Genomic DNA, 26,580 nt, shown 5'->3' with positions numbered 1-26,580 from the left:
GCAAGACCGCTCCTCCTCTCCTCGCTTGAGCAGCTGCGGCTTTAGGCTGTTCCAGGACGCCGACGGAGCTGGGCTTGCGGATCCGGATTCCCCACCCTTCTCTGCGCACCTCCGGGTACCGCAGTACCTAGGACTCCTGCGAGGCTCGCGTAGGTCGCCGGGCCAAGACAGAGAGGGAGGCTGCGGACAGCTTCCAGCCTCCTGGGGCCGCCACGAGCGTGAAGACCCCCCACCCCACCCCTCGCGCCCCGAGCCACACAGCGCCCTCCTCCCGCAGTTTCTCTCCGGCCGCCAAAGTAACTTGGAGCAAAGCGGGGCGCACAGCGAGGGCCCAGGGCAGCCGAGGAACCCTGCGCAGACCCGCGGCGCCGACGCTGAGCCGGGCCCGGCGGGCCGGTGTATGTCTCCCCGCGGCCGCGGCGCTCAACTCCCGGTGACTGTGCAGCGTGCGCCGCCGCCCGCCCCGACCCGCGCTGCCGCCGCTCGGCCCCGCACGCACCTCCCTCTCCCGGGGTGACCGGCCTGCAGCCGCCGCCCGAGACACAGCTCTGCACCCCTTCCCCCGCCCTCGCCGCCGCCACCGCACACACGCACGCGTCTCTCCGTCTTGTGATTCTTCTCCCCTCCCGAGCCCTTCAGTGGGGGTGCGAGTTTGTGTGCCCCCCCCCCGCCCCAACCCACTGCCTTCTTTTCTTCTCGCTCTCCTCCTCCTCCTCCCGCGCTCGCCGCGCTCCTCTCGCTCCTTCGTTTTATTTATTCATATTTATTTGGCGTCCGGTCTCTTCTTTCCGCCCCTCTCCCTCCCTCCCCCTGGATCCCCGCTCTCTCCCCGGAGTGGCGCGTCGGGGGCTCCGCCGCTGGCCAGGCGTGATGTTGCACGTGGAGATGTTGACGCTGCTGTTTCTGGTGCTCTGGATGTGTGTGTTCAGCCAGGACCCGGGCTCCAAAGTCGTCGCCGACCGCTACGCTGTCTACTGGAACAGCAGCAACCCCAGGTAAGGTGGCCGGGGTGGGGGCGCCGAGAGCTCGGGCTCCGCGGGCCTGGGCCGGGAGCAGGGAGCCAGCGGCGGCCCGGGAGCCGCGCGCACCAGCCGCAGGCAGCGCGCGCCCTCGGAGCCTGCGTCGCCAGACGCTGCTGGCTGCCGGGCGCCGGCGGGAAGCGCTCGCTCCGCGCCGCTCTTTGTTAAGCTGCGGCGGCAGGACCGGCTAGCTGGCTGCTCGGAAGCCCCAGGGCTGCGCGGAGCCGCTGCCTCCGAGGGGGTGCGGGGAAGGCTCGGAAATGGGCGGGAGCCGGGGACCAGGGACTTCGCTTGCCAGCCGGGGAGACTAGCTCGCACCTCCGGATCCCGGCTCAGCGCTTGGGTCTGGGAAAAGCTCTGGGTGCGTACCGCCGTGAGTTCGCTCCTGGAGCCTGGGGGCGCAAGACTAGGGCCGAGAACCTGCAAAACATCAAAGTCTTTTTTTTTTTTTTTTTAAATTTAAACATAATTCCTTCTTTTACCCCTGTGAGCGCAGAGAGCGCACGGGTTAGGGGAAGCGGTGTGTGTGTGTGTGTGTGTGTGTGTGTGTGTGTGTATGAGAAACGGAAGCTTTAGGTTTTAATGTTCTTTTTAACTGCCAGAAAACTGTGCGGCGCCCCCCCCCCCCCCCCAAACACACACACACACCAGGCGGCTCAGGCCCAGCGCGCTTGGCGGTGGAAAGGATTCTCCTAGCTCGGGCACCCTCCTTTCCCCCAGTGGGCTTAAGGTGCCAGAAAGTTTGATCGAATGCCGGGTTACGTCACGAGTGCAGAGCAAGCTGCTGGAGTTGGCGAGCCGGAAGGTGGGAGCTTTCGCCCCGGGGCCTGGCGCTGCGCAGCTGGAGGGACGCGCGCGGATACCTGGAACTGTGTGCCCGCGACCCCGCAGCCCGCCGGTTATGCGGGAGGCTGGAGGCGGGTTCCGGGGACTGCCCTAGCGCACTTGCTGGGCCCCAGCCAGCCGCAGCCACCCTGAGTTTCTGGACCCTGGAGAAGGGAGGAGGGTCGTCCCCAGCACCAGGCAGACCTTTTCGGATCCGGAGAATTCCCAAACGTTACTTTCTCCCGGATCTGGACCGGGCAGTCGGGCCCGCTGGGCCCACATCGCTCTGCTTCCAGCTGTGGGCTGGTACTGGTGCTGTCCTGGGAGGGAAGCAGTATGGTTTGTACCTAGGATGATAGGTTTTTTTCTCCGAGCCGAAGGGGAAGTTACGAGGAAAAGAGGCGGGAGGCCGAGGACTAAGCCTGTGGTTGTGGCGCATCTTCTGCTCTGGGCTAGGGGGCCAGCAGACGCCTCCGATTCAGTTTCCCACCAGCCCTTTCTAGCGGCTCCAGCTTTCCCTCGGTCTGAATTCGTGAGGATTCCCTGCTTGACTGGGGTCAGCTGGGATGAAGAGCAGATGTCTCCAGGAACGCTCTAAGGGATGCCCAGCCTAGGGAGAATTCGCCCCGCCCTGTTACTCCGGCCCAGTCACACCCAGGTAGCCGAAAGTCCTAAGTGCCTGCCTAGCTAGCACAAGTGGAGACATCCCTGAAAGTTTGCCTTTTTAAGAAAAGGGGTGTTATGAGGAATTAGAATGGAAAACTATTTCCTCCCTGACATGCCACTAACCACTATTAGGAAAAGAGAAAGAGACGACACTCCGCCAGAGAATATGCCTTTTATTAAAGCTGACAAGACAAACGGAGCAAGCTTTCCAGTTGCGATGGTGTTAAAAGCAAGTCTACGTTGCCTGGCGTAGACTTCTTTGAACCTTGTTGGGCAACCTGTATGGAACATCAGCTAATATTTTTAAACTTAAGGGCTTTATCCAGTAGAGTCCGTTATTTGAATTTGAGACATTTTTGGTCTTGTTTTCACTGAAAAATTCCGTGGAGTCTATTTGTCCTGGTATTCATTCATTAGAAAGGTGGGTGCCCCAGGTTGGCCTGGGTTTTAGCAGAAAACGGCCTGACCTACCCCCACCCCCTTCACCTGTCAAGCTAGGCTCACTAAGTTGCAGGGTATTTTTTTTTTTATCTCTGTTTTATGTTTTTGATACCGTTGTTTAGTTTGAGATTAGCAGATTGATTTTTGTCATAGGTCATGGTTTTTAATAGATCTGCCCTGCCTAAAGACAAACTCTTTCTCAGGATGCCACGGTAGTTTTGAACCTGCTTGAAGTTAGAATTTGCAGACTTTTAGAATACCAAGAGTAGGTCTTAAGCCAGTATGCTAACGGGAAGGCTGTGGAAAATACCTCACTACTTGATTATTAGCAGTTTGATGACCTACCAAAGAAAGAGCCAGGGACCTTTCTCAGACCCAACATTTAATATTCTTAGGGGTTTAGGGAGGCATTTATGATGGTATGTTGTCACATTAAAACTTACTTTAAAAAGTAGGTAGTTTTAATTCAGATTTATTAAGTGAAATGCACTTTTTTATGTTTGATATAACCCAAAGGGGCATTTGAAAATCAAGTAATTTCGAAGTAAAAACCGACACTTTGTCACAGGGATAGGAAACATTTCATAGAATTTGCGTGGGTTTATTCCGTATTACAAATTAAATGTATATTTTTCATATACATTATGATTTTGTGAAGTACGTTAACCCTGACTTTTGGTCTTCTACAGATGTGTCAAGATTTTGCTAAATCAATAAAGTAATAAACAGACTTCAGCCTTTGGAAAAATAAGTAGACAATATTACTTGGAACTTAAATTCCTTTTTTTTTTTTTTTTTTAGAAGTTTAGTGAACACATTAAACTGATGAGAATGGATAGTTTCCGTAGACAAAGTAAATGTATTTTAACTTATACAAGTAGATTCTTCTTGAAATTGTGCTTACTTAGGTTGAAATAAAATTAAATATATCTTGGTCATAAGCATTAGGCAGCTCACTCTGAAATGTTCTTGAAGTAACTTCTGTGGCAGATAGAATTTTGTCTACTTTATGGAGTATCCTTGCTGGCTTTGCATGCATGCTCTAAGTATTTGTAAGTCTGTTATTATAGGAAAATATAAACTCATGCCCTGTCAGAATAGGTCTCCAGTTAGAGCCCTTCTCCTTGCTGGTCACTTCTGGGAAATGGATATTCAGCTTTTAAATGTTGCTAACTTTTTAAATGCCAGTATTTATTAGGCAGTGAACCCAATTGATTTTATGCATCAAATTGGCACAAATCTGTGAAATAGCAACTAAGAGGCAACAGTCTGAATAGAAATACTGTATCACATTTACCTAACTGCATCCTCCACATTTCTCAAGTTTGAAGCCTTGCTGGAGTTTTACCTAAAAGTGTGGACAGCCCTCTTACTGTTACACTGCATTCTAGCTGGACTGCAAGGGAATCATTTGCCCAATGAAAATCTTACTCAAAAAGAGTATAACTATTTGCTTTAGCTTAAAACCATAGAAAGATTTTAAGGAACTTTCGAAGATAACTTAAAATAATAAAACTTTATTTGCATTCCCCCTTGGTAGCCACGTTTATACAAATAGACATGACTTGGTATTAAGAACACGTCCATTAACCTGAAGACTACTGTAAACAATTCGAAGCTTGCAACAAATATTCTCTTAAAAGCTGTGTGTTTAGTGAAAGTTACTCTTCAGTTTCTGTATTTGCTACAGTGATGCTGGAGTCATTAAATATATCTTTTGATTTGTATTGTAGGTAAGGGAGTTTTAAAAAAAAAAAAAAAAAAAGGCGGTTGTAAATATAAGGAATCCAGCCCTCCTTAGTCTGTGATTTGCTTCTGTTGAGGTTTGAATGTCACCAGTTTAAGAGTTTATTCTCTTCTAAGAACAACCAAGTTGTTGTTGTTGTTGTTGTTTTTTCATTCCTTTATTTCTTTAGGAACTACAAGCATCTCACACACGAATAGTAGCTCACTCGCATGATCTGGTTGTGTTCTCATCTGGAGTTCTGAAAGTGATCAGAATTGTGGGCTAGCAGTCCCGAGTGTTTCTGAATGTTAGGGACCTGTGCACATAACTAAGTAGAGAGGACTGCTAATATTTCTCTAAGACTATTCCCATGAGTATTTTTCTTTCAAAACCCCGTGGTTCATTTTAAAAACATCTGGGTCATCATCAGTTTGATTATGTGTGCCAGAACACTGGCACTATGCCTTTTTCATTGACAAATAAGTGAAACCATCGAGGTTTAAATCCAGGAACTAGTTGTGAGTGGGAAGGAGAGATTTCTTTCCTTGGTTTCCAGTGGGGTCTCTGACTGAATTTGTAAAGGATTCCTTTATTTCTGAAGTTTCAGATTTTTAAAGTAATGTCTTTATATGTTCAAAACACAATTTAAAAAAATAAATGGCATCATGTGAGATTTAACTCTATGCCATATAATGTATCATTTTATTAGCTCTATTGGGATAATTTTATCATTTTGATATTTATATCAGAGTTATGTAAGCACTCTACATTAGGTGGATATCCCATGTCCTTATGTGTGTCCATGTGTAGGAGATTTGCAGTCCATACTACCCTCCCTCCCCGCCTCTCTCCTTCAAATATAGACATTTGTAGAATTAGTCCTTTTCTAGAGTTTGGCCCATCTTTCCTGGCGTTTTACAGAGCAAAATTAGCTACTGAGTTTATTATTTCACAGCCATTATGGGTATTATTTTATTGTCATAGTAAACTAGCAGAAAACATATGCTGGCTGTTGTCAAGATGACTGACACATCAGTGCTCTGTGAGGTAGCTGTGTAGGCTCACTCAGCATTTCCAATGCAAAACCAATAGCAATAAAATGTGAGTGATCAAAGGTATCAGAGTTAGTCTCACAGTTAGGAATTCACTTCTTCAGATGTGTGACTTGAGTGGTATTAACCGGGTTGATTTTGTGGCTGATACCCAATAGCTTTGGGGCTTCCCTGTGACTACAGGGACATGGTTAGGTGGAACAACACTTAACTATTTGGGCAAATTAACTTCCTGGATTTTCTGCTGTTTAATCTTGCAAAATACCTTCTGAACAGGCATTTCATTGCAGTCTCCCCACTGGCCTGGTTTCCTGTTGGATAGGGAAAGATAAAGATGGCACCTCCTTCTCTCCTGTTGCTATGAAAGGAGCTAGGTACCAGCTTCATGCTGGGCCAAGAGAGTGAATGAATACAATTAGTCCTTCAGGAGTCCTGGGCTTTGCTAGCTTGGGAAAAGAAGATGCCAAGATAATTTGCAGAGAGAGAGGGAGGTTGGAGGGAGAGTGAGCCACAAGACCTAAGAATATGTTTAAAAGACAATTTTATGTATATAGTGTGGTACAGTGTTTAGTTTATTTTTCAACAGAAATTATTTGCTTAATTTTTGAAAAAGACTCCATTCCTTTTCTGGTTATTTTGGATAACTTCCTTGGCTATAAGGATTTTAAAAGGTGTGATCTGTTCAGTAATACAGCACTCTGTGTTGAGTCGGTCCATATTATTGATTTTCTCTTCAGAAGTAGTATATAAACTATTAAAATAACAGCATAACTACAACATCTATGTTGAAAAGGAAGCCTCTGTTCCTCTAAGCACAGTGGGGAAGGCAGTCTTTACCTCTTGCCCAGGACAACATATTCAGATCAGTCTTCTGAGGGGAAAAATTGTCTTTTGATCAGTTGTGACAAATAACACCTTCATATTCAGGCATAAAAACTTCAAAGAGGAGTATGAGGAATGAGTTATTAATACTCACTTTTAATAATTTGTCTTTCCATAGTGGTCTTGGCCAAACGTCAATAAATTACTGTCTCTTTGAAGGGGCTGATTTATATTTTTCCATTTATATGTTAGTCTGCTTTTCAACCCATGTCCTGAGATGTTTTGTAGAAAAGTTTCTTGTGATTAATGTGAACCTCCAGTGTTTCTGAAGAGGAGATTACTCAATACTAGGAAGTCTGCTTTTCCCCCCCCTCTTAAATTTTGTTTGCATTTTATGTTTTCAAAATGTAGCCGGTCACGAACAAGTCAGCACAATGACACAGAACCACTTGGTTTAAAATTAACATTAATAATGTAAACTTTCTATCCTAAAATTATCGTACAGGCTTCTTGGAGAGGAGAAATCCATGCATTTTGGCCTTCTTGATAGTCTGTAGTTCTTATTGCGTTCTCTAAGGGATTATTGTGGAGCTTCTAAAATCTGTGTACCATTTGCTCTTAGAAAATTTGCATGGATACAAACTCTTGATTTTTGAGTTTTCTGGGTCTAGTTTTCAAACAGTGAACCATATGTTTCCATAAAACATTACTTTAAAATATTGAAAACTCCTAGTGAAGTTACCTAGCTGCTGAGCGGCCGCGGCTCACTTGCGCTGGTTCTCTCAGCTTTCATTCAGGTGGATTCTATCATTTTCAATAAGGAAAAATAACCCTTTGTCATCTTTAGAAACATCCTTCATACAGCTGACAGTTGACAGGTTGAAGAAAATGTTACTGTCAGGTCTTATTTTCCACTCAAGTGAGGAATAAAAATAGGTTTAGATGATTTTAAAAAAAAAAAAAGTTTACTTAAAAGTTATTTCAAGATGTGGGGTAATATTTTTAATTTTTATATGGAAGTCATAAAATTAATCTGCACTTACTTCAGGGAAGGTCAGTGAAGTTCCTTCCAAGGAGAGATTCTGAACAGTTTATTTCCAGTGCTTTAACTGTAAGAAGTCAAATGCAGTTGAATTGATTGTGTATTACAGGGTCTTTTTATGCAGGATTCTTAAGAGGTATGAGTTGATATTAGTGCTATTGTGATGTAGCCAGTGACCTGATTTTCACGATTGATGATTGTGATTTAGTGTGAAACAAAAGTGAGAACTTACCCATTTGCGGTGCATCTGTATCATTGCGCACATGCGTGTGGGCATTGGACAGTCCCGCAGTGCACATGAAGATTGGCGAGAAAAGGCTTCGTTACTCATACTTTTAAGATTTTGTACATTGTAACCGATGTCTTCCCAGGTAGAAGCCTATCAAGACACAGAAATTAGAATAAGACAAAAGTCAGATTTCTGCCTTTAGAAAGGCTGGTTTTTGGCTTCCAGGATTCCCCCCCCCCCCCTTTCAAAGCAGCCATCTTGTTTTAAGGCCGATTTCATTTTTCTCGTGAAAATTGTCTGGAAATGAATATGGATATAGAAACGGACTAAACCACCAAGTAAGCATTTTGGTGGGATTCTGTCTCAAAGTTCTATCTTTAATTTACAAAGTCACAAACATGCTATGCATCTCCCTGTAGTTAGTTGGCAAAAGGATGTTTTAAATAGTGTTAACCTCTTCGCCGAGGCTTAATGTTGGATGCTAGGCTGTACCATGTTTCTGTATGGGCTCTTCTCTTGAAGCTTACAATTTGTTGCTGATTTCAGAGTGACAGCTCGACAGTGCCCACCCTCTAGACTGATGTCATTATGCTGACCTAACTAAGTAGTTTGGACATTAGTGCCACTGTCCCCTGCCCCCAGCAGACACACAGAACTGATGAGCATTACTGGGTATCTTTATGCAGTAAGAGGCTGGCATTTTTATGCTCTGAGAAGCATCCTGTGTAGTCAGAACCTAGGTGCCCCTGAAAAACAGCTTCTCATTTTTTCCTCCTCTTCCTCCTCCTCTTCAAAAAATAGTAATAGTAATAATAATAATAATGATGATGATGATAAAACAGTCTTTTGAGGGTACTACAAAAGAATCATTTTAGAGGCGAACACATTTGTCACTGAAGCTTGTAAGATCCTATCAGCTGAATCTGTTCTGTATTTCTGGGTACATTTGGAAGAACATGTGGCCTAGTAAACTTTACCAAAAGTTTACACTACACTTCTTGGTGCTGCATCTGTCTGACGATGTCTGGAAACATCATTATCATGTATTTCAGTAAAAACAAGGCTTCCTGAAGATTAATTTTTAAAGTAGCCGCACTCAGTCTGTCTAATTTAAACTGGGCACTGATGAGCCCTCCGTCTGTTTCAGGTTGCTTAAGTACAAGAGGGGCTGGCGTGGTTATGGATTCAGGGTAGAGCTGGTAAATAAGATGCATCTTTAAAGAACAGAGAGACATCTTATGGCTCAAGTCAAGGTCTGAGTGGCAGAGGCCTTTGCACCAAGCTTGCCTCTGAGGTCCATCATCTGCTCTCCTTTGACAGGCTGGTGGGGAAGATTGAAATAAGTGAATGTTCAAAGCCACCTTTTAGTTTTCAGTGAACTCACAAATATCTCTTTTTTATTTTTTTTTTTAAATGTTGTTTCCCAGCTGTCAGAGTTTCCATTTTAAGTTTTATTAGTGACTTATTTATATAGGTAAAAACTATAATTAACAATTAGCTCTTGCCTCTTACTATGAAAACATGTATGATGAAAGCGTTTTCCTAAAGAAAATGTGGTCTTGTGGTTGGAGTGAAATTAAGTTACGGTTTAGTGCAGTCATTAATTGTCGTACAAATTGTAACCCAGGTTTTGATGATGGGGGACGACATGATATTTGATGTTTCTGAGATGTCAGAGGGATTACCATTTTGTTGCATTTCCTGAGCTTAATATATAGGAGACTTAACCTTCTGAATGAAGTTTTTATAGTGTTTAGTTTAATGGAGACAAGTGAGAATGGGAAGGAAGGTTAAAGGAACTCTCAATATGGGGAAATGGTCTTTTGTGTTTAACAATTAGGTTAAACAAAGTGGGAGCAAATGGACCCAGGCCCCCCTTCTATTGTTTCAGAGCAAGAAAATTCAGACAGATGTCGGAATGTGGATGCAGTGACCTCTGACTCGCTCAGCATGGCCACTGCCCTGGCACATAAGTGTCCTGAGCCACCATCGTAGCAGGGGCCTGTTTGGAGTGACTGACACTTTGAGGTGGAGCCCCTGAAGCCGATGCTGTAGCTGTGTGCAGCTTTCCAGAGCTGCTCAGCTTTGGTTTAAGGGCCCCCCCCTCCCCTTTATGAAGAATATTTCTCTGGTTCAGAGCTGGGTGACTTCTGGATGTGCTCTCCCTCTGTGGAGTGGCTATCAATCTTTACTTTTCCTCATCCAGTTGGAATAACGCAGAAGGATGAAGGAGGCTCAGATGTACCTTTCTGCTGCAGGAAAGCTCTTGCCTGGTCTATTTAGCAAATACTTTTTTTTTTTTTTTCCTAATGACAGATGAAAGAGGTGGTTTTGTTAAAGGCCTTTTCTTTTAGTTCCAGGTCTGCAATCTTGCCAATAACCTCTGGGTTCAGACAGACCATTAATGTTTTAGATACTGTGGCATTCAGTGTTTTCTTCCTATATTTTGTTTACTGTTCCCGCCTCAATAAACTTTCATGCCTATTTCTGTAGTTTTTTTGGCAGGAGCTCCATTTATTAGCATTTAGTGACCCAGCACTAAAGAGGGGTGCAGTTCAAATAGTGGTGCTTCTGACGGGGTTTTGTGTCAGACTAGAGCAAATAATAGGGAAATGAAAGCTGCCAAAATGTGTCTCCCAATTACTAATTAATCAGAAGAGAAAGGACCTCAGTGGCAGATCTCATGTCCACCATGGCAGCAACTAGGGGATGCTTCATTTTAAACACCGTATAAAAGAAATTAAAGGAAGCCTTAGGAAATGTAGCACCCAGAGAGAAGATACAAGTGTTAATGTTTTTTAAGTCTGTGAAAAGTGAGACCCAAAACCACAATTTAAACTGAATCTCTGTGCTCTTCACAGCTCTTCTCAAAATATAAAGCTATTCTAAAAGTATTTCCCTTATTAATAAGCAATGCCTTTATTCTTATTAATATTTTAGTGTAGGCATTACACTGTTCTTGGTTTTAGTTTTGGTGTAGCACTTAGACATACTTGATTGTCGAGAGACCTGGGGCATTAGAACTTTTTCCCTCCTTTCATGCCGGTCATCAATATGTGGAGATTATTGGAACTGGAGAATGAACCTCCCTCCCCTCAAAAATTAAAATATGCTTTTAGACAGACTGTTTCTTTCTGGCCTTGTTTCCTCTATGGTGGCTGGGCCCATAATTAAATGCCTGTTATTAATGTATTTTTTCCATAGCATTTACAACATAAAAAGGAAAAGGTCTTGTGTGGAACTGTAGCCGTCAGGGGAATGATGAAAACTAATTACACACTCAGCTATCACCATTGTTGACTATCCTCTTGGGAAGACAACAGCATGATATTGTGTGTGTGTGTGTCCCATATACATACACATAGGGTCAGCCATACCTTTTGGTTCATTTTTGAGCTAAACGTTTTCTGGATCTAAATGAACCATTGGTAACAAAATGTACATAAGCTATCTAATTCAGCTAATTAGGTTCAAGAATGACAGGTCCTTGATGGGCAGCCGCCCGCTTTAGTGCCCTTTCTTCATAATATACATGGAATCAGTCAATTTATGCCTCTGAGTATCTCATTAATTTAAATATTATTTGGGCATTGTCTTGTAATCAATGCACACATGTTGTTAATTATCTGATTATTTCTTGAAAATTGTTATTTCCTTTCCTAAATGTTTGTGTCGATATCTGGATGATCAGTTTATTCCATAGAGTTCTTTGGTGCTGTTTCATTGCCCTGGTCACTATTATATGTATTTAAGGAAGAAAATAAAACAAAAAAAATAGTATTTTTTTTCCAAACTTCAACAGCTTTGGTATGTTAGGTAACAAGCCTTTAAAGTTATTAAATATCAGGGTGTTTCTGAACCAGGCCTGAGTCGCAATCACATCACACTCTGCTAATGTGAAGAATTCTGCATGGAATCAGACTGTGTCTTATATAAATGTTTTACATGAACACTTCTCATTCTTTGAGCAAATTCTCTCTGTTTGAAGAGAATGTATTTCTTGTATCTCATACTAGAACCAAATGGGGGAATTCAGGAGTTTTATAGTGATTCGAACATACTTCCAAAAGAAATTCACATTAAAGAAATGTTATTGGTATTACTAATAATATATTCTATTAGTAATACTATATTCATGTGTTGGATACTTAGAAGTTATGATTGATAAAATATTTATTGAGTGATAACATGTGTAGAACACCAAGAGGCATTACCAAAGCCTCAGAGGGAAGGCGGGCAATGTCTGTGCCCATACGGAATTCAAGAGTTTGGTTCAGAGTGAAGAATTTTGTGGCTGTGATGACAGTACAGGGTAGAAAGTACTAGAAAAAATCTTCACACCATTTCACTTACAGGTACCTACCTATAAGTGTCTACTGTGGCCAGTTATTGTTCTGAGAGCTGGCAATGTCGTATTGTAGACACTGTGCCAGCCACCAGGAAACGTTCATCTAGTGCTTTCTAGGTCCCTTTATCTCACCCCTAGGGTACACTTGGAGAGATTGGGGAATCTGCTGAAATGTAGATTTTAATTGGGTAGACCTGGGTAGAGGCCCAGTGTCTCACATTTTTGACAAGTTCCCAGGGGAGACTGCCATGTACAGTGATGCCGAGTCCCCTGGCTGTGAACTAGTTTGGACCTGGGTGTTCTATGTATATACTGTGGGAGAGTTAGATTCTCTCTGGCTGAGGACTTGAGGTGGTGTTTGCCCCAAGCTTTCTATGTAACCATCTCTCTGGTTTCTAAAATGGCTCCATATTTGCACAAGTGAAATTATTTGTCATTTAAAAGACCCGAAAGGCCCAGCAGTCTTCATTTCTAGCTGTTTCCACCGAATTGCAGACATATAAAATAAAATTGTACATTGAGGTTTATGCTTCATTAAAGATGTACCATTAACAAGGTGAAGGCTGGGGATTTGGTTGTAAGACCCCTCCGTAGACAAACCCTACTGCAGAGAAAACGTTGTCTTGGTCCAAGAAGTTTGAAGAGAACCCTGCTATGGATTTTAAGGGTATTTACGTGCAGACCTTCCCCGAAGGTACTGTAAGTAGCAGTTCCAGAATGACATCTCAGAAACAGATTTTTAACACTCTCTAATTTAACTCCATGTGGTCCAATGAGCTCAAAATGTTTCTTTTATATTCAGCATAGAAGATGTCTACTGACAGTTTTTCTGTTTGCACTGGCCGAGTTACCTGTGGGTAGCTTTCAGGAGCCTCTACTACCAGCAGAGTTTTAAAGACTTGGGGGGGGGGGAAGGCTTTCCTGCTCTAAATTTCTATGATTTCAGTGTCCTTAGAGAGAAATTGCCCCTGTAGAGTCTATAGATACGTTTCTGTGCCCTACACTTCACAGTCAATGCATTGCTTTCTTCTGGGCCGCGAAGAGCGTGTAGTGTTTTTATTAACAAGCAGTAGCGGGGCTGGCTGGACTTTGGTTACTCTGCCTTCTTTTGTTTATTGTTTTGTCCTTATTCTCTTGCTGTGAACACGGTATGACACGGTATTACCAACCTACGTGAGCCCTAAGTCTGTGAAAGTGTCATTCAGTAGACTTGGTACTGTTATGAAAAGAAAGATAAAACCCGTTGTCTATCAGGTACTTAGGAAAACAAAGAAGATAGTGAGCATTTCACTTAGCTGTGCTTTTATTTATTTTATGATTATTGTTGTTGTTATTGTTGTTGTGACAGTCTTGCTTTGCAGCTTTGGTTGGCCTAGAATTCACTCTGTAGACCAGGCTGGCCTTGAACTCACAGAGATCAGCCTGCCTCTGCCTCCTGAGTGCTGGGATGAAAGGCGTGTGCCGCCTGGCTTGCCCTTATTTTACAACAGTGTTTGCCAACACTTTCTTGTAGTTAATTATAAAGTAGAAGCAAATATCCTCCTTGTTAAATTCTTGATATAATGAATTTAATTAAGATTCTGGGCAGCAGTTTGTAAGAACAATGAACATTATTAAGAATAGTAATTCAGCATAGGGCTGTTTGTTCATTTGTAAGGGTATGTTTGTGATTCCTCTGGCATAAATGAGGGCCGTTCTCAATAGGAACTTTGAGGGGGGACACTCACTGTTTCTGGAGTTTATAATTCCCCTAGATTAAGAATCTTGAGATGCTTCTGTGACTGTGTGGGAGCTGAAGTGGCTCTTACAAGGGAAGTGCACTATGGACATGGAAGACTTAAATTTAGGAATAGGCTCTGTTTACTGAAGAAATTGAAGCCATTTGCTTGTCTGTAAGGAATGGCTTCGTTCAGAATAGGATCATGTACCTAAATCTCATGGTCATTGACAGGCTTAGCGTAGAAGATGCCCAATAGTTCTAACCAGTATTTTGTGTGTCCCCCCCCCCCCCCTTAACTTATTTTTTCAAGACAGGGTTTCTCTGTGTAGCCCTGCATGTCCTGGAGTTCACTCTGTAGACAGGCTGGCCTCAAACTCACAGACATCGGCTTTCCTCTGCCTCCTGAGTGCGAGTGCTGGGATTAAAAGTGTGCGCCACCACCACCTGGCTTTGTTCCCCCATGGGAAAAAATACAAAATAAATATATTGAATATTTAAAAATATATCTCAAAGTTATTAAAAGTATTTTTTTGCCTATCAAATTAATAGATTGTAATTGAGTTTTTAGGCATACCTGATTGATTTTTTTGTTTATTTTTTGATGTATGTGTATGTAAGTTGTTTTGGTAGCATTAAGGAGGAAAAATACTAAATCATCTATTTTTAAAAATTTGAGTTTCAAAATCACAGATGTTTAGGACAAAACTTTTTTTGTGTTTTGAGCAATATAGAGGTACAAGGGCTTAGAGAACAAGATATTTAAAAATATATCAAGAGGCTGGGCAGTGGTGGCACCTGCCTTTAATTCCAGCACTCGGGAGGCAGAGCCAGGCAGATCTCTGTGAGTTCAAGGACAGCCTGGTGTACAGAGCAAGATCCTGGACAGGCACCAAAAATTATATATATATATATATATATATATATATATCAAGGGTCTGGAGAGATCTCTCAGTGGTTAAGAGCACTTTCTGCTCTTACAGAGGACCAGGTTCAGTTCACAGCACCCACATGTCAGTTCACAAACATCTGTAACTGTAGGTCCAGAGATCTGATGTCCTTGTCTGACCTCTGTGGGAACCAAGCATTCATGGGATTCACACACATACATACAGGAAAAACAACTCTTACACATAGAATAAGTAAATAAAAAAGCCCAAATCTTATTAAATTGACTTTGCCAATCATCTTTTTGTTATTTTTGTCATTTTTTTTGTTACTAAATTTTAGATCTAGCTAAATTTTACTGTTGGTTGAATTATAAGTTCCGCTCATAGTGGCACATAGGAACTTCAATTTTTTTCATCCTAATAAATACATAGGTACAATAAAAGTAATATCTCCCTTCTGTGAAAATTTAAAGGGAAGTGTATATAGGAGACCTTAAAATTGCTATAAAGCTGTTTCATAAGATGGATAGAGTACATCAGCATTAGCGCACAGCCTACATGGCCTTAACTGATTAGGAGCCCGGGCTATGCTTTCCTCTTTAGCCTGGAGTGCAGACTCCACTCAAGACACCTGCTTCTAAGGCCGGGGAAACAGAAGGATTAAGAGTTTAATGCGTTCTTGCTATTATGAATAATGCTGATATGAACATAGTTGAGCATGTGTCCTTGTGGTAAGAATGAGCATTCCTTGGGTATATGCCCAAGAGTGGTATAGCTGGGTCTTGAGGAAGACTTATTCCCAATTTTCTGAGAAACCGCCATACTGATTTCCAGAGTGGCTGTACCAGTTTGCATTCCCACCAACAGTGGAGGAGTGTTCCCCTTGCTCCACATCCTCTCCAGCATAAGCTGTCTACAGTGTTTTTGATCTTAGCCATTCTGACAGGTGTAAGATGGTATCTCAGAGTTGTTTTGATTTGCATTTCCCTGATGATTAGGGATGTTGAGCAGTTCCTTAAATGTCTTTCAGCCATTGAGATTCTGCTGTTGAGAATTCTCTGTTAAGCTTTGTAGCCCATTTTTAAAATTGGATTGTTCAGTATTTTGATGTATAGCTTTTTGAGTTCTTTTATATATTTTGGAAGTCAGCCCTCTGTCAGATATGGGGTTGGAGAAGATCTTTTCCCATTCTGTAGGCTGTCGTTTGGTCTTCTTGACTGTATCCTTTGCTCTACAAAAGCTTCCCAGTTTCAGGAGGTCCTTGGACCTGCCTAGGCTCAGTGTGATGGGCTCTGCTGACTCCCCATGGGAGACCTCGATTTGGGGGATGTGGGAATGCGAGGTGGCTAGGGAAAGAGGGCTAAGGGGTAGGAGGAGGGAGGAGAGGGGTCTGTGGATAACACAAGGAGTGAGTAAAAATTTCTTAATAAAGAAAAATAAAATTAAAAAAAGTGTTTAATGGGACATGTGTACGTCATGCAGGTGACACTCACTTTATAAAATCCAACATACCTTATAGATTGCAGATGAGAATGTTCTTAAAGTGGGGATGGTGGCTCATGCCTGTGGACCCAGCTGGCACTTGGGAGGCTGAGGCAGAAGAAGTGAGTTCAAAGCCAGCCTGTGCTGCATAGTGACCTTCTTCTATTTCAACACAAACAACACTAGAAAACCAAAACAACCAGTGAGAAACTCCATTCTCAGAAATAAAATCTTACCTTCAAAGCATCTTGGAAGTATTATCATTCTAAAAGAGAGGTTTATCTCTCTACGTGTGCTGTTGTATCCAGAAGCTGTGAATCTTGCATTTGCATTGCGTTTTTTGTTTGTTTGTTTTTGTGTATTTGTTTTTTGTTTTAAAGAAGTTCTCATTACGATCTAGCCTTTGATTTCTACTAAAGGAGAAATGTGTGAGAAGCAGCACTTAGGACATGTCTCCAAGGCCTTCCTCACAGAGATGAGTTCTGGATCTCCTTTTTCAGTGTGGTCGTTTATTTTGATGTCCTCTTGTCTCTTGGTTCCTTGTCTGTGTTGCTTTCTCTCCTTTGGTCTTCATAGGTATAATGAGATATCTCTTTCTCAAAGGCGAAATTAATGAATACCGACACCCTCCTGGAGAATGCTTGTATTTCCAATGAAGAGCTTGTTGAAACAAATCAATTCCTGTCCAGGGCTGCTCTTGTGGGCAGCCAGGCTAGCCCCGAGATCTTGGAGTTTTCTGAATCTAAGCCCCACCGCTCTGGCAGTAAGTCTCTTGATGCCTTTCTGCTGCAGAACTCTTGGTATTGATGGCCTTAAAGCGTACTACATATTAATTCTGCACACCTTAACGGAAGGAGCTCACATAGATCATAGCATCCAGCTGAATTTGTCAGGGAACACATATTTAATCCAGTGAAACCCGAGTAACCTCACTGGCAGAGGACAGCTTCCTTGGAGAGCTGTCTGGCAGTTATTGAAAGCAGATTTTGCTTCGTATGTTTGTAGTTAGTTAGGTGAATAGCAAATGAGCTCACCACTTGTTCTAAAATAGCATTCATGTCCTTACATCATTATTTGAGAATACCCTTTTACTCTTAGTTATTAACCGCCCCCCCCCCCAGGAAAAAATGTACTTCTGAAGGGAAATTACCAGTGATTCATATGTGCGACACCCAGACATTTAAGGCCACTTGGCCAGTGGTAGTATGCCTACTGAGTGTATCATTAAGAGCACTGAAATTGTTTGAGTGAGCACCGCTTGCTTGGCAGAACAGATTTCCCTTAGAAGCACAGTGCTTTAATATTTAAAATTGTCTGCTCATGGGACCCTTGGACTTCCTTGTATTTGTTCTTTTATCATTACATATCAAAGCTCTCACTTCCTAAATTGGAAATTAAAGTTTTCAATGACTTTCATTTTTGTCTAATTTTCCTTATGATTCTGTGGAGTGGCTATAGTTGTTTCCATTCTGTGATTTTTTTTTTTCTTTAAAAAAAAAAAGTTTATTCATTTTTTAAATGTATGCATATGTGTGCATGTCTGTGTGTTTATATGCACATATATGTGCGAATCCCTGCAGAGGCCAGAAGAGGGTGTCAGAACCCCTGGAATTGGAGATACAGGTAGGTGTTAGCTGTCTATAGTAGATGCTGGGAACTGAGGTCTGGGACCTGGAAGAGTAGCTATTGCTCTTACTTATTACTTATTACTTCTGAGCCATCTCTCTAGCCTCTCCACACACCCCCAAGCTTATGTTCTTTGTGAAAGAATAGTTAAGAAGTTTGACTTATTAACAGGCTGTGTTATGAAAAAATAAATTCTTAAATTCTTGCATATTGGTCTTAAAGCACCAGCCAAAAATTTTACCTGAGCCAGGCTTGCTCAGTAGTTTCTTTCCATGAGAGTGTGTTGTTGATCAAATTGGATGTATACCAATCTAGCCATTGCTTTAGAAGTTGAAACCATTGGGTTGAATTACCTTGTAATTGTTTGCTTTTTATTAATACAGTAAATAGTGTTGTAAAGATTATAGCCAGTGCAGCTCATGACTTTAGAGAATTGTAACAGAATAGGCAGTTCTGTTGTATCTTCTGTGCATATGTTTTGGAGGGAAGGATGGTTTGAATGTTTTTGTTTTTTCTTTGCAAAGGCCCAGTTGTGTCACAGGGTTTTACATGTTTAGCATTTGGAAGATGATGACTTGCCCCTTAATTCAAAATTGTCATAAATGAAAACTCTGGCCAGTTGCAGGTCTTCTTATATGTACCGTTGAACTGTTTAGATTCTTCTCCATCCTTCTAGAAGTTTTATAACATGGGGGTGGGATATGTGATTAGGTTATAAAAACAGCACAATTCACTTATTAATTTGGGTAGAATGGTAAGCATTGCACTTGGCTATAGCAGACAACTCTGAATTATTTGAGGTACACTAATGGACATCTGTAATAGTCTCATAATTTTTAGTAAGATTTCCCAACCTCTTGTGGGCTAAGGCTGTGAGAATTGACTCTGTTTAAAAGTTTAAAAGGCATTAAACCAGCTGAGCAATTAGACATATTTACACTTAGTTTGCTTTTAATAAGCAGAGTTTCCTCACATTATCAAAACAACATTGACTCCACTATAGTATGGTGGCCAACAGTTCCCTCTTCTCTGCCGTTCCTTAGAGAGCCACCTCCAACTGTGGGAAAGGAGTGCCTATGACCTTCTAGCTACTCTCTTTAGCATCCTGATCAACCTTCTCCATCTATTGCCAAGACAGAAGGCATGGTCAGCACTTTTACTGCGGCATACTCTTCATTCATGGGGTTTGGTTAATCACAACTTTACTTTAGGACCTACTTGAATTGACAGTGTGTAGATGATCTGGGTAGAAAATGAGTTATGGAGGCTAGATTAAGGGCACCCAGGGTCCTGCAGTGCCATTCTGGCACCACAGGCAAACCTTGGCAAGCTCCAGGTTTATAGGATCAGAGCTCTGCTCACAGATAAACAGGGGTCACAGTAAATGGATTTGCAGTGCAGGCTGATTTGGAGTTTTAAGACTACACTAATCAGTGTTGGAAGACGATTGGTTTTTCTTGTTATAAATTGCTAATTAGTATTGAAAGTCTAACCTGTTGTGTGGAAATCCTCCCTTATTTTCTCTGAGAAAGTGACTTGGACAGTAATCTATTTACTCATCTCTACACCTACCTCTCTTCCCTCTTGTTAAAATAAAATCTCAAAACCTCTGGGGACTCCCCGCTGTTGAGTTCTGCTTGGAAGGGACTTTAAAACAGTGGCTTCACCCTGGAGTAAATATTGACTGGGGCCTGGCCTGAGCCTTCTTCAAAGACTCCCATTGTCCCCCTTAGTCAGCACTCCAGCACGGCCTGGAGTATGCATGTGTTAGGGAGAAAAAGGCTGCTGCAGAGGGAAGTGAACAGGCCCACAGCTGAACTCGTAAATGCACCACCACACAGCGGAAAGAGAAGCTGGTTACAAAGCCGGCCAGGGCTAATGTGGGGTTGCAGAGAATTGAGGAGCCCCAAGTGCAGAAACACTGGCTGTCTTGTCTGTGGCAGAGAAGTCCAGCAGACACGGAAGCTGCTTGTCTGGGTGGGTCCAGCTGGTCTCCGAGCACAGCCTCCTTGGTGGTGATGATGCCTTTTCAGGACAATACTCAGTGTAGCTTCTGGGTGAACTCGAAAGAGAAATGGATAAATCTGAATTCCAGAGTTAACAGTTCTCCCTTCCTGATGCCTGTGCTGAGGCCCTGTCAGCCTTCCGGCCTTTAGAGGTCATGTTGAATTACACACTCTCCCAGGTCTCCTAAGTGCCAGAGCATCCCTAAGGTATCTGATGGATGGGGGAGAGTCATATGCCAATTGAAAGGGAAGTTCTGAAGTTCTGGAGAGTTGTTCTTATCATATGAGAAATTTGAACTTTTTCTTAAGATATCACTTCAACAGTACAGATCCTCTGTTTTAAAGTGGAGTTCTCTGAGTAAAAGCTAAGTATTTTTTTTTTTAAATCTTTTAATTCAAGAACCCAAACAAACAGCTGGCTGACTTATATTTTAACGAAAACCATCCTGATACTTTTACTAACTGGAAAAGTAGACATTCTTTAAAAAGGAATCCTCATGTGTTTTGAATATGAGGTAATTTTTAATAAACACCCCGTGAAAAACCAGTGACATGTTTGGAGTTTTCGTCTACACTGATATTTAAGGATCACTGTAAAAGCATACATAGTCTTTTGTGATGTTTGATGTGAACACACTAGTGTTGAAGGCCACATGCAGGCAAATACCAGGATGATTAGAATATTCATTAATTGCTAAGACAATCACCAAACTGTTCTGCTCTGATAGCATGTTAGGACAAATAATGTCACACTAAGGCCTGGAATGTTGTGTACACTAGGAGAAACCGCATCTGTCCGGGGGCACTGGGAAGTACTTCCTGGAAGGGAAATAATTTAGTCTAGATCCTGAATAAACAGGCATGGTTTTAATAGTCAAGATGGAAATAGTAGAAGAATATTCCAGGGACCTTTAGCCACAGGAGCAAAGTCTGCAGGCTGTGGCCTTGTATTTGGAACTAGAAGGAAAGCCTTTTATTCTGGGAGATTATCTGAGGCATGTGTGGGAGAGGGGGGTTAGCCATGTTGTAGACTATGAATGTAAGGCTATGTTTTCTGCTTTGGAAAAAAAAAAAGAGAGGTGATTGTTGTTGGTTTTGCTTTTTAGAACATTTTAGGTTCACACACAATTGAAAGAAGACACAGAAATATCCCGTATACCCTGTTTCCTCATGAGTCAGCATTTGTTGTATCACTACAAATATGAAGGAGGCAGGTTTCTACAATTTATTTCTTTACATATAAGCCGGTACTGGTGAATGCTGAAGCTCTTCAAACTAGCCTTGGCTTATCAGTGGTTAGGTGGGGAAGGAGCAAAGCCGTCGGCTTTGGTGTTTCCATGTGACACCTGGGAGGGTCTGATCTATTAGAATACTTTTTATTCCTGTCATGGATTAAGCTGCTGTCTTCACACTCATTTTCTTTTTTGTTTTTGTTTTTTTTAAAACAAAATAAAATAAGAATTAAGAGGCCTCATTGTTGCCCAGAACCACCAGTGGAAAGTTTAATGTATAAAACAGATCAAACATCACGAAACACCAGGCTGTCTTTCAGGGGTTTAGAGGCTACCTACCTCTGTTTCTAGGCTTCTAAGATGTGTGAAGGGGCTCCTAGGTTTATGAATTCCATCTTTAGATCCTCTTAAGTTACGGAACAGGCTTGGCATTCCTTGTGGGTACCTCGGAGTTCTGGTGTGGAAGAGATTTACTTTTGCTTGTATGACCGTGGCAGAGCCGGGTTCTCCTGCGGTTAACACTGGACCAGCGACCATCTATTGTTGCTTACTGTGTACCAGTGCCCAGTGCCTTGGGACCTCACACTTGTTATCATTTATTTGGTCCTGATGAGAGAGCTCTTGTGAGAGTGGCATTATAATGATTTTTGCTTTACAGATGAGCAAACTGGGTTTTGCATATTTCAAACTAGCCCAAGGCCTCTTAGCCGTAAGTGGCCCTTAACCACTCAGCTGGGCTGTGTAGAGTTGACGTCCTTAGTTTAATAGAACTTAGTGAAATGTTGAAGCGTGACCTTGGGGCAAAATTTCTGAGGGCCGACAGTGTCAAATGAGAGGGAATCTATGCTAATATGAAGGGAGTATTAGAAGCGCACACTTGGAGTCCCGCTTATTGAGTGTTTAATGGCCTGAAGTAGCAAGCAAAACTGTTGTACCGGTCGGCACATAATTAGTTCAGAGCGCCACTGTTTTGTGGACTTGATCTTTGAAGCTGTAAGGTTGTTTTGTGTGTGTAGAGAGAGGATAGTCCCGTGTATAGTCTGGAAGGAATAGGCCAACTTCTGGCTCTTGAATAAAAAAGTTCTCTTACGTTAAGAATCATGTACTCAGGACGTTTTCCTAAACATTTAATCTAAGGTCCTACACTTAGGGCCGGTCTTGGTAAACATGATAATCCGGATTCACTGAAACATTTTTTTTTTCCCCTATCCAAAACGGCATTCTCTGTGTAGCTCTGGCTGTCCTGGAACTCACTCTGTTGACCAGGCTGGCCTTGAACTCACAGAGATCCATCTGCCTCTGCCTCCCTAGGGGAGTTAAACTTTTAGTGTGTTTTGCTTACTTTGCAGTACACACACGTGCCAAGCATGAAATATTAGTTTGTGGGGAGGAGTGGGAGGGAGAAAAGGGAAGGGGAAATGATGTAATTATAATTTCAAACAACTAATTTTTTAAGTGAAAAAGTAATAGGGAGTCGCCCATGTTTGCTTGGACTGACTTTGTTCCTGTGGCCCAGATTCCTCCTCCATCCACATCTTTTGTCCCTTCCTGTCTTTCCTTCAGAGTTTCCGCTCTGTATCCTCGAAGCCAGTAAATTACTCCCGATTAGTCATGAGGTAAATTAATCCTGATTAGTCATAAGGACAAGACTCCTGATAGGCGCTGAGTGGATCAGGTTCCCCCTCAAGCCTCCAGAAGTACATAGCAGAGGAGGGAAGGGCTTTGTACTCCCTTCATCCACTCTTTAAGTCTCCTTTGCCAGACAGCCAGATCTGTTCGCAGAGTGAGTGGAGACATTAGGGACTTCGTCCCTCCTTTCCTGAAGTTGCAGTTGTCACACCCTGTCTGGCCAGAGGTGCTGATATGAATAAGTTAAAGATATGTGTAATGCAACAGTTAATGTGCACGCTTGGTGCTGCCATGTCTTCTGTTCTAGACTGTGTGATGCTTGAGGTCAGAGATTGTCGTTTGCATGCCAAAGCACTGTCCACTGAGCTGGCTTGGGATGCCTAAGAGTTTATGGTGGGTTCTGGGTATAGATCTATACTTCCTCACTGGGTATTTGCTGAGGCCCAGGAAAAGTGAACCTTTCCATGTTTCAGTTTCCTGTCTACAAAAAGAAATAATCATATTCTCATCCAGTGGAATTACTTTCACAGTTAAATGATGTATTTTTACATATAAAAACCTATAATAACCTTTATATGCTATAGTAGGCAGTACCTATTAGGTGTTTATAAGTAGATTTAAATGAATTTCTATATTTTTATATTTTTTTTGCTCAAAATGTCTAACAGTAATAGACATGTGTCAATACTGCCCTCATCTAAGTTTGCAGCTGGTTTTACTGACCTCAGTCTTCACTTATATAGTGGGGAGGATGTGCTATTTGAAACATCAGTATGACTCAGTGAGAAAGTGAACGTGTGTAATATTTCTTCAGTGAAATCCAGGGATCATCATTATTATGATTCAGTCACTTAGAGAATTAATCACTGGAGTATTACCATAACAATTGCCTGCATATTGTTTTTTTCTTGGCTGCTAATATAGCTGCATGCTCTGAGAATCTAGCTGAAGTCAAGTGCCAATTATAAGGAAATTCTGATTTGGACCCTTTGAAAGATGAAGTGGTGTCTTTTCCAAAACTACCAAAGCCTGGAGTCAGGTTGGGTGTTTATTTTTCTTTTCTTTTTCTGCTTTCCTTCCCTCCCTCCCTCCCTCCTTTCCTTTCTTTCCAACTAGACAGTTTAACCTTACCCAGGTCTCCACATACCCTGGAACTCTCCTTTTCATTTTTGCAAGATGATTGAATTGGTTGGTGTTTCAGGTGACACCATCTGATTCATTAGATCTGGAATGTGTCAGAGCCCTGACACTGTTAATTGCTTGACTTTGGGTAAGTCATTTAACCCAGGTCAAGTTGAGGCTCCTCATCTGTGAAGAGAGGAGATTGTCCTCTGCCAGGTTTGACTGCTGAATCTATTAGCCTTTTAAATCGACTTGGTTGAAACATATAATTTACACACACACACACACACACACACACACACACACACACCCCTTTTGTGAGTGCAAGAAAATTCATTCATATACCTACAGCAAATGTAAACTTTGGAAGTGAACACACATTTTTTTCTTTAATTTCAAATATGACACTAAATATATTGACAACCCATTTCTTCCTGTTTTTTCAGACATGGCTTTTTAAGAATTTGCAAATGGAAAACTAAACAAAAATTATAGTTAGTGAAGTAGTGACCGTAATATATCACACGTATTCAATGACAAAAGACTCAAGCTGCCTGCCCTCTTGAATTTTGATGAGTCAAATCTGGAAATTCGCCCACGTGGGGAGATCTCAACTGAGCTGTGTCTGATTAAACTCCAAATTTAGATTATAAAAATTAAGGATAGTTAAAAAAAAAAAAAACAACCTTATGTGCTTCAAGAGAACAAAATAAGAATCTAGGATAAAATAAAATGTTCACTTACAGCTACATACTATGGGGTCTAAGTTGATTTCTTGAACTGGCTTGCTTCCATTTGTTTTCTCCCTTGCCTTTGGGAGGTAGTAGGAGGCAGAGCAAGGAAGCCCTCTAAACAATTGCCTAAATATGTAAAACACCAGAATTCAGCACAAGAGTGCTCAGTGGTAGCCCCTCTCCGAGTTGTATAAACACAATTCCACAGCCATGTTTCTAATCACAGATTCCCATTAGCTAGCACTGTTCTTGTTAGGCACATTTCTTTTCCAAATGTGATCATTAAACAATACACATAACATTATAGCAAACAATATAAAGTGGATGTTTCAAAATGTGTTTTAATAGCCCGCAAAAACCTGAGAAAACAAGACACTGCTGAATCTTTAAGTTCCAAGATGTCAGCTCACTATGCAAGATGGAATGACTTCAGTCATAAAATCAGTTACGTTTTAAAGTCAGTTACTAAGTGCGTTTGCATCAGCCTGCTGAGAAGTGTAGAGATAGATGTATAAATAGCAACGACTAGTTACTACCCACTTCACCTGTTCTATGATCTTTCGCGCGTTGGATTGTCTTGTTTACCAAGTCATTTACTTGGCGATTCCTGGCCCACATTAGGGTCTGTTTTCTCTGCCATTTCTAGTCAAATGACTCCTAATCCCCTTCATGGGTAGGCTGCACTGGATTCACACCATTTCCTGTGCCGGTGTGGGTTTGGTCACAGAGCGGGAAGATGTGTCCGTGTCCACTTAGAGGTCCTGTTCTCATGCAAGTAGATTGATTTGTGAGTAGCAGCCATTACCGACAGTAGAACGTGTGCTTGGCTGTGTTTCTGCAATTTGTTGTCTGTGAGCTTAGTGTTTCTTGTTTCCTGGGTATTCCAGTAAAAAGAATGAACAGTATTGGATTGAAGAACCTAAGCTTAGCTTATATAGAATTGTTTTCCCCAGAAACCTATAAATTTGTAATGTTGACTGTTTTGGTTATCAGAGTGAGTATTAATATAGATTTCACTAATGTTTATTCTCAGTTACCAGGTAATTGTTTCCACTAAAGACATTTTAAGAAAAAGAGCTTTTAATAACAGTGCTAATTATGGGACTATAATTTTAAGATATATTTTTATAAATATTTAATCTTGATCTGTTACAGATGATTGTACCCATAATGTTATTTAGGAGGAGAAGGATGAAAATGTATATAGTACACCCCCCCCCAAAAAAAAAAAATCTGTGTCTGGTTTCTTAAGTTTTCAGAATTGTATAAGAGTAATGTGTTGATATTAGGCAAGATGTAAAAGAAATTATTTTATTTGAAGACATGTAAGCACACATCATTTTATATTGCATTGCTTTCTGAAGGTCCCAGGACAAATATCATAAAGATGATATAGTTGAAAAAGAGACAAATAATAGGAGTCTTATGAACATCACAACTGTCTTTTATATTTTGTTTAAACAAGATTATTAGTTGCTTACAATGTGTTCATCATTCAAAAGTCCAGATTCTAATGGAGTTATATATTCTATTATACTATTCCTAGAGGATCTGGGAGAATGAGGCATGAGAGTTTATACATTACATAGAACCTACCTCATGATTGAAGATTTTTCAATAGTTTTTAAAATTTTTCTCATTTCTTTGGAATCAATGGGATACCATTATAGGAATCACTTACCCTGACCTGGGTGGCAGTACCTCTCCAACTATAAGTTCCAATTTTGGAAGCACATTAATACTCTTTTAATCTGTGTACCATATGATTGGATGTGTGTGTGCTTCCTGCCTGTGTTGGACAAGGAGAGCCCTGAACTTGGGCAGATTAGTACAGTGAAGAGCTTGTAATAACTCACTGATTCAGTGTCCTTTAGATGCTCCATCCGAATCCCCTCTCACTTCAGGGAAGTTGTCATATAAGGATGTATCTATTTCCCTCAGGCTCAAGGTCAAGACCCTTCACTCTTGGTGT

The 26,580-nt window shown here is 41.7% G+C and overlaps 1 protein-coding gene across 2 annotated transcripts in view; it reads left to right on the top strand.

Moving 5' to 3' along the window:
- Positions 1 to 395: 395 nt before the first annotated feature.
- Efna5 (ephrin A5) overlaps positions 396 to 26,580 on the top strand; it is a 267,121-nt gene continuing 240,936 nt past the window's right edge. The window contains exon 1 of one of the 2 annotated variants that reach the window (XM_036173238.1): positions 396 to 995. In XM_036173238.1, the coding sequence (XP_036029131.1) occupies positions 871 to 995 (125 nt within the window). In that variant the 5' untranslated portion in view covers positions 396 to 870. The remainder of the gene's footprint in view (positions 996 to 26,580) is intronic. The other variant, XM_036173237.1, reaches the window with a different exon arrangement.

This window comes from Onychomys torridus, chromosome 23 (genome assembly GCF_903995425.1).
Source record: "Onychomys torridus chromosome 23, mOncTor1.1, whole genome shotgun sequence".
Lineage (NCBI taxonomy): Eukaryota > Metazoa > Chordata > Mammalia > Rodentia > Cricetidae > Onychomys > Onychomys torridus.
The sequence above is the reverse complement of the archived record's forward strand: the minus strand, read 5'-3'. Positions and strand labels throughout refer to the sequence as shown.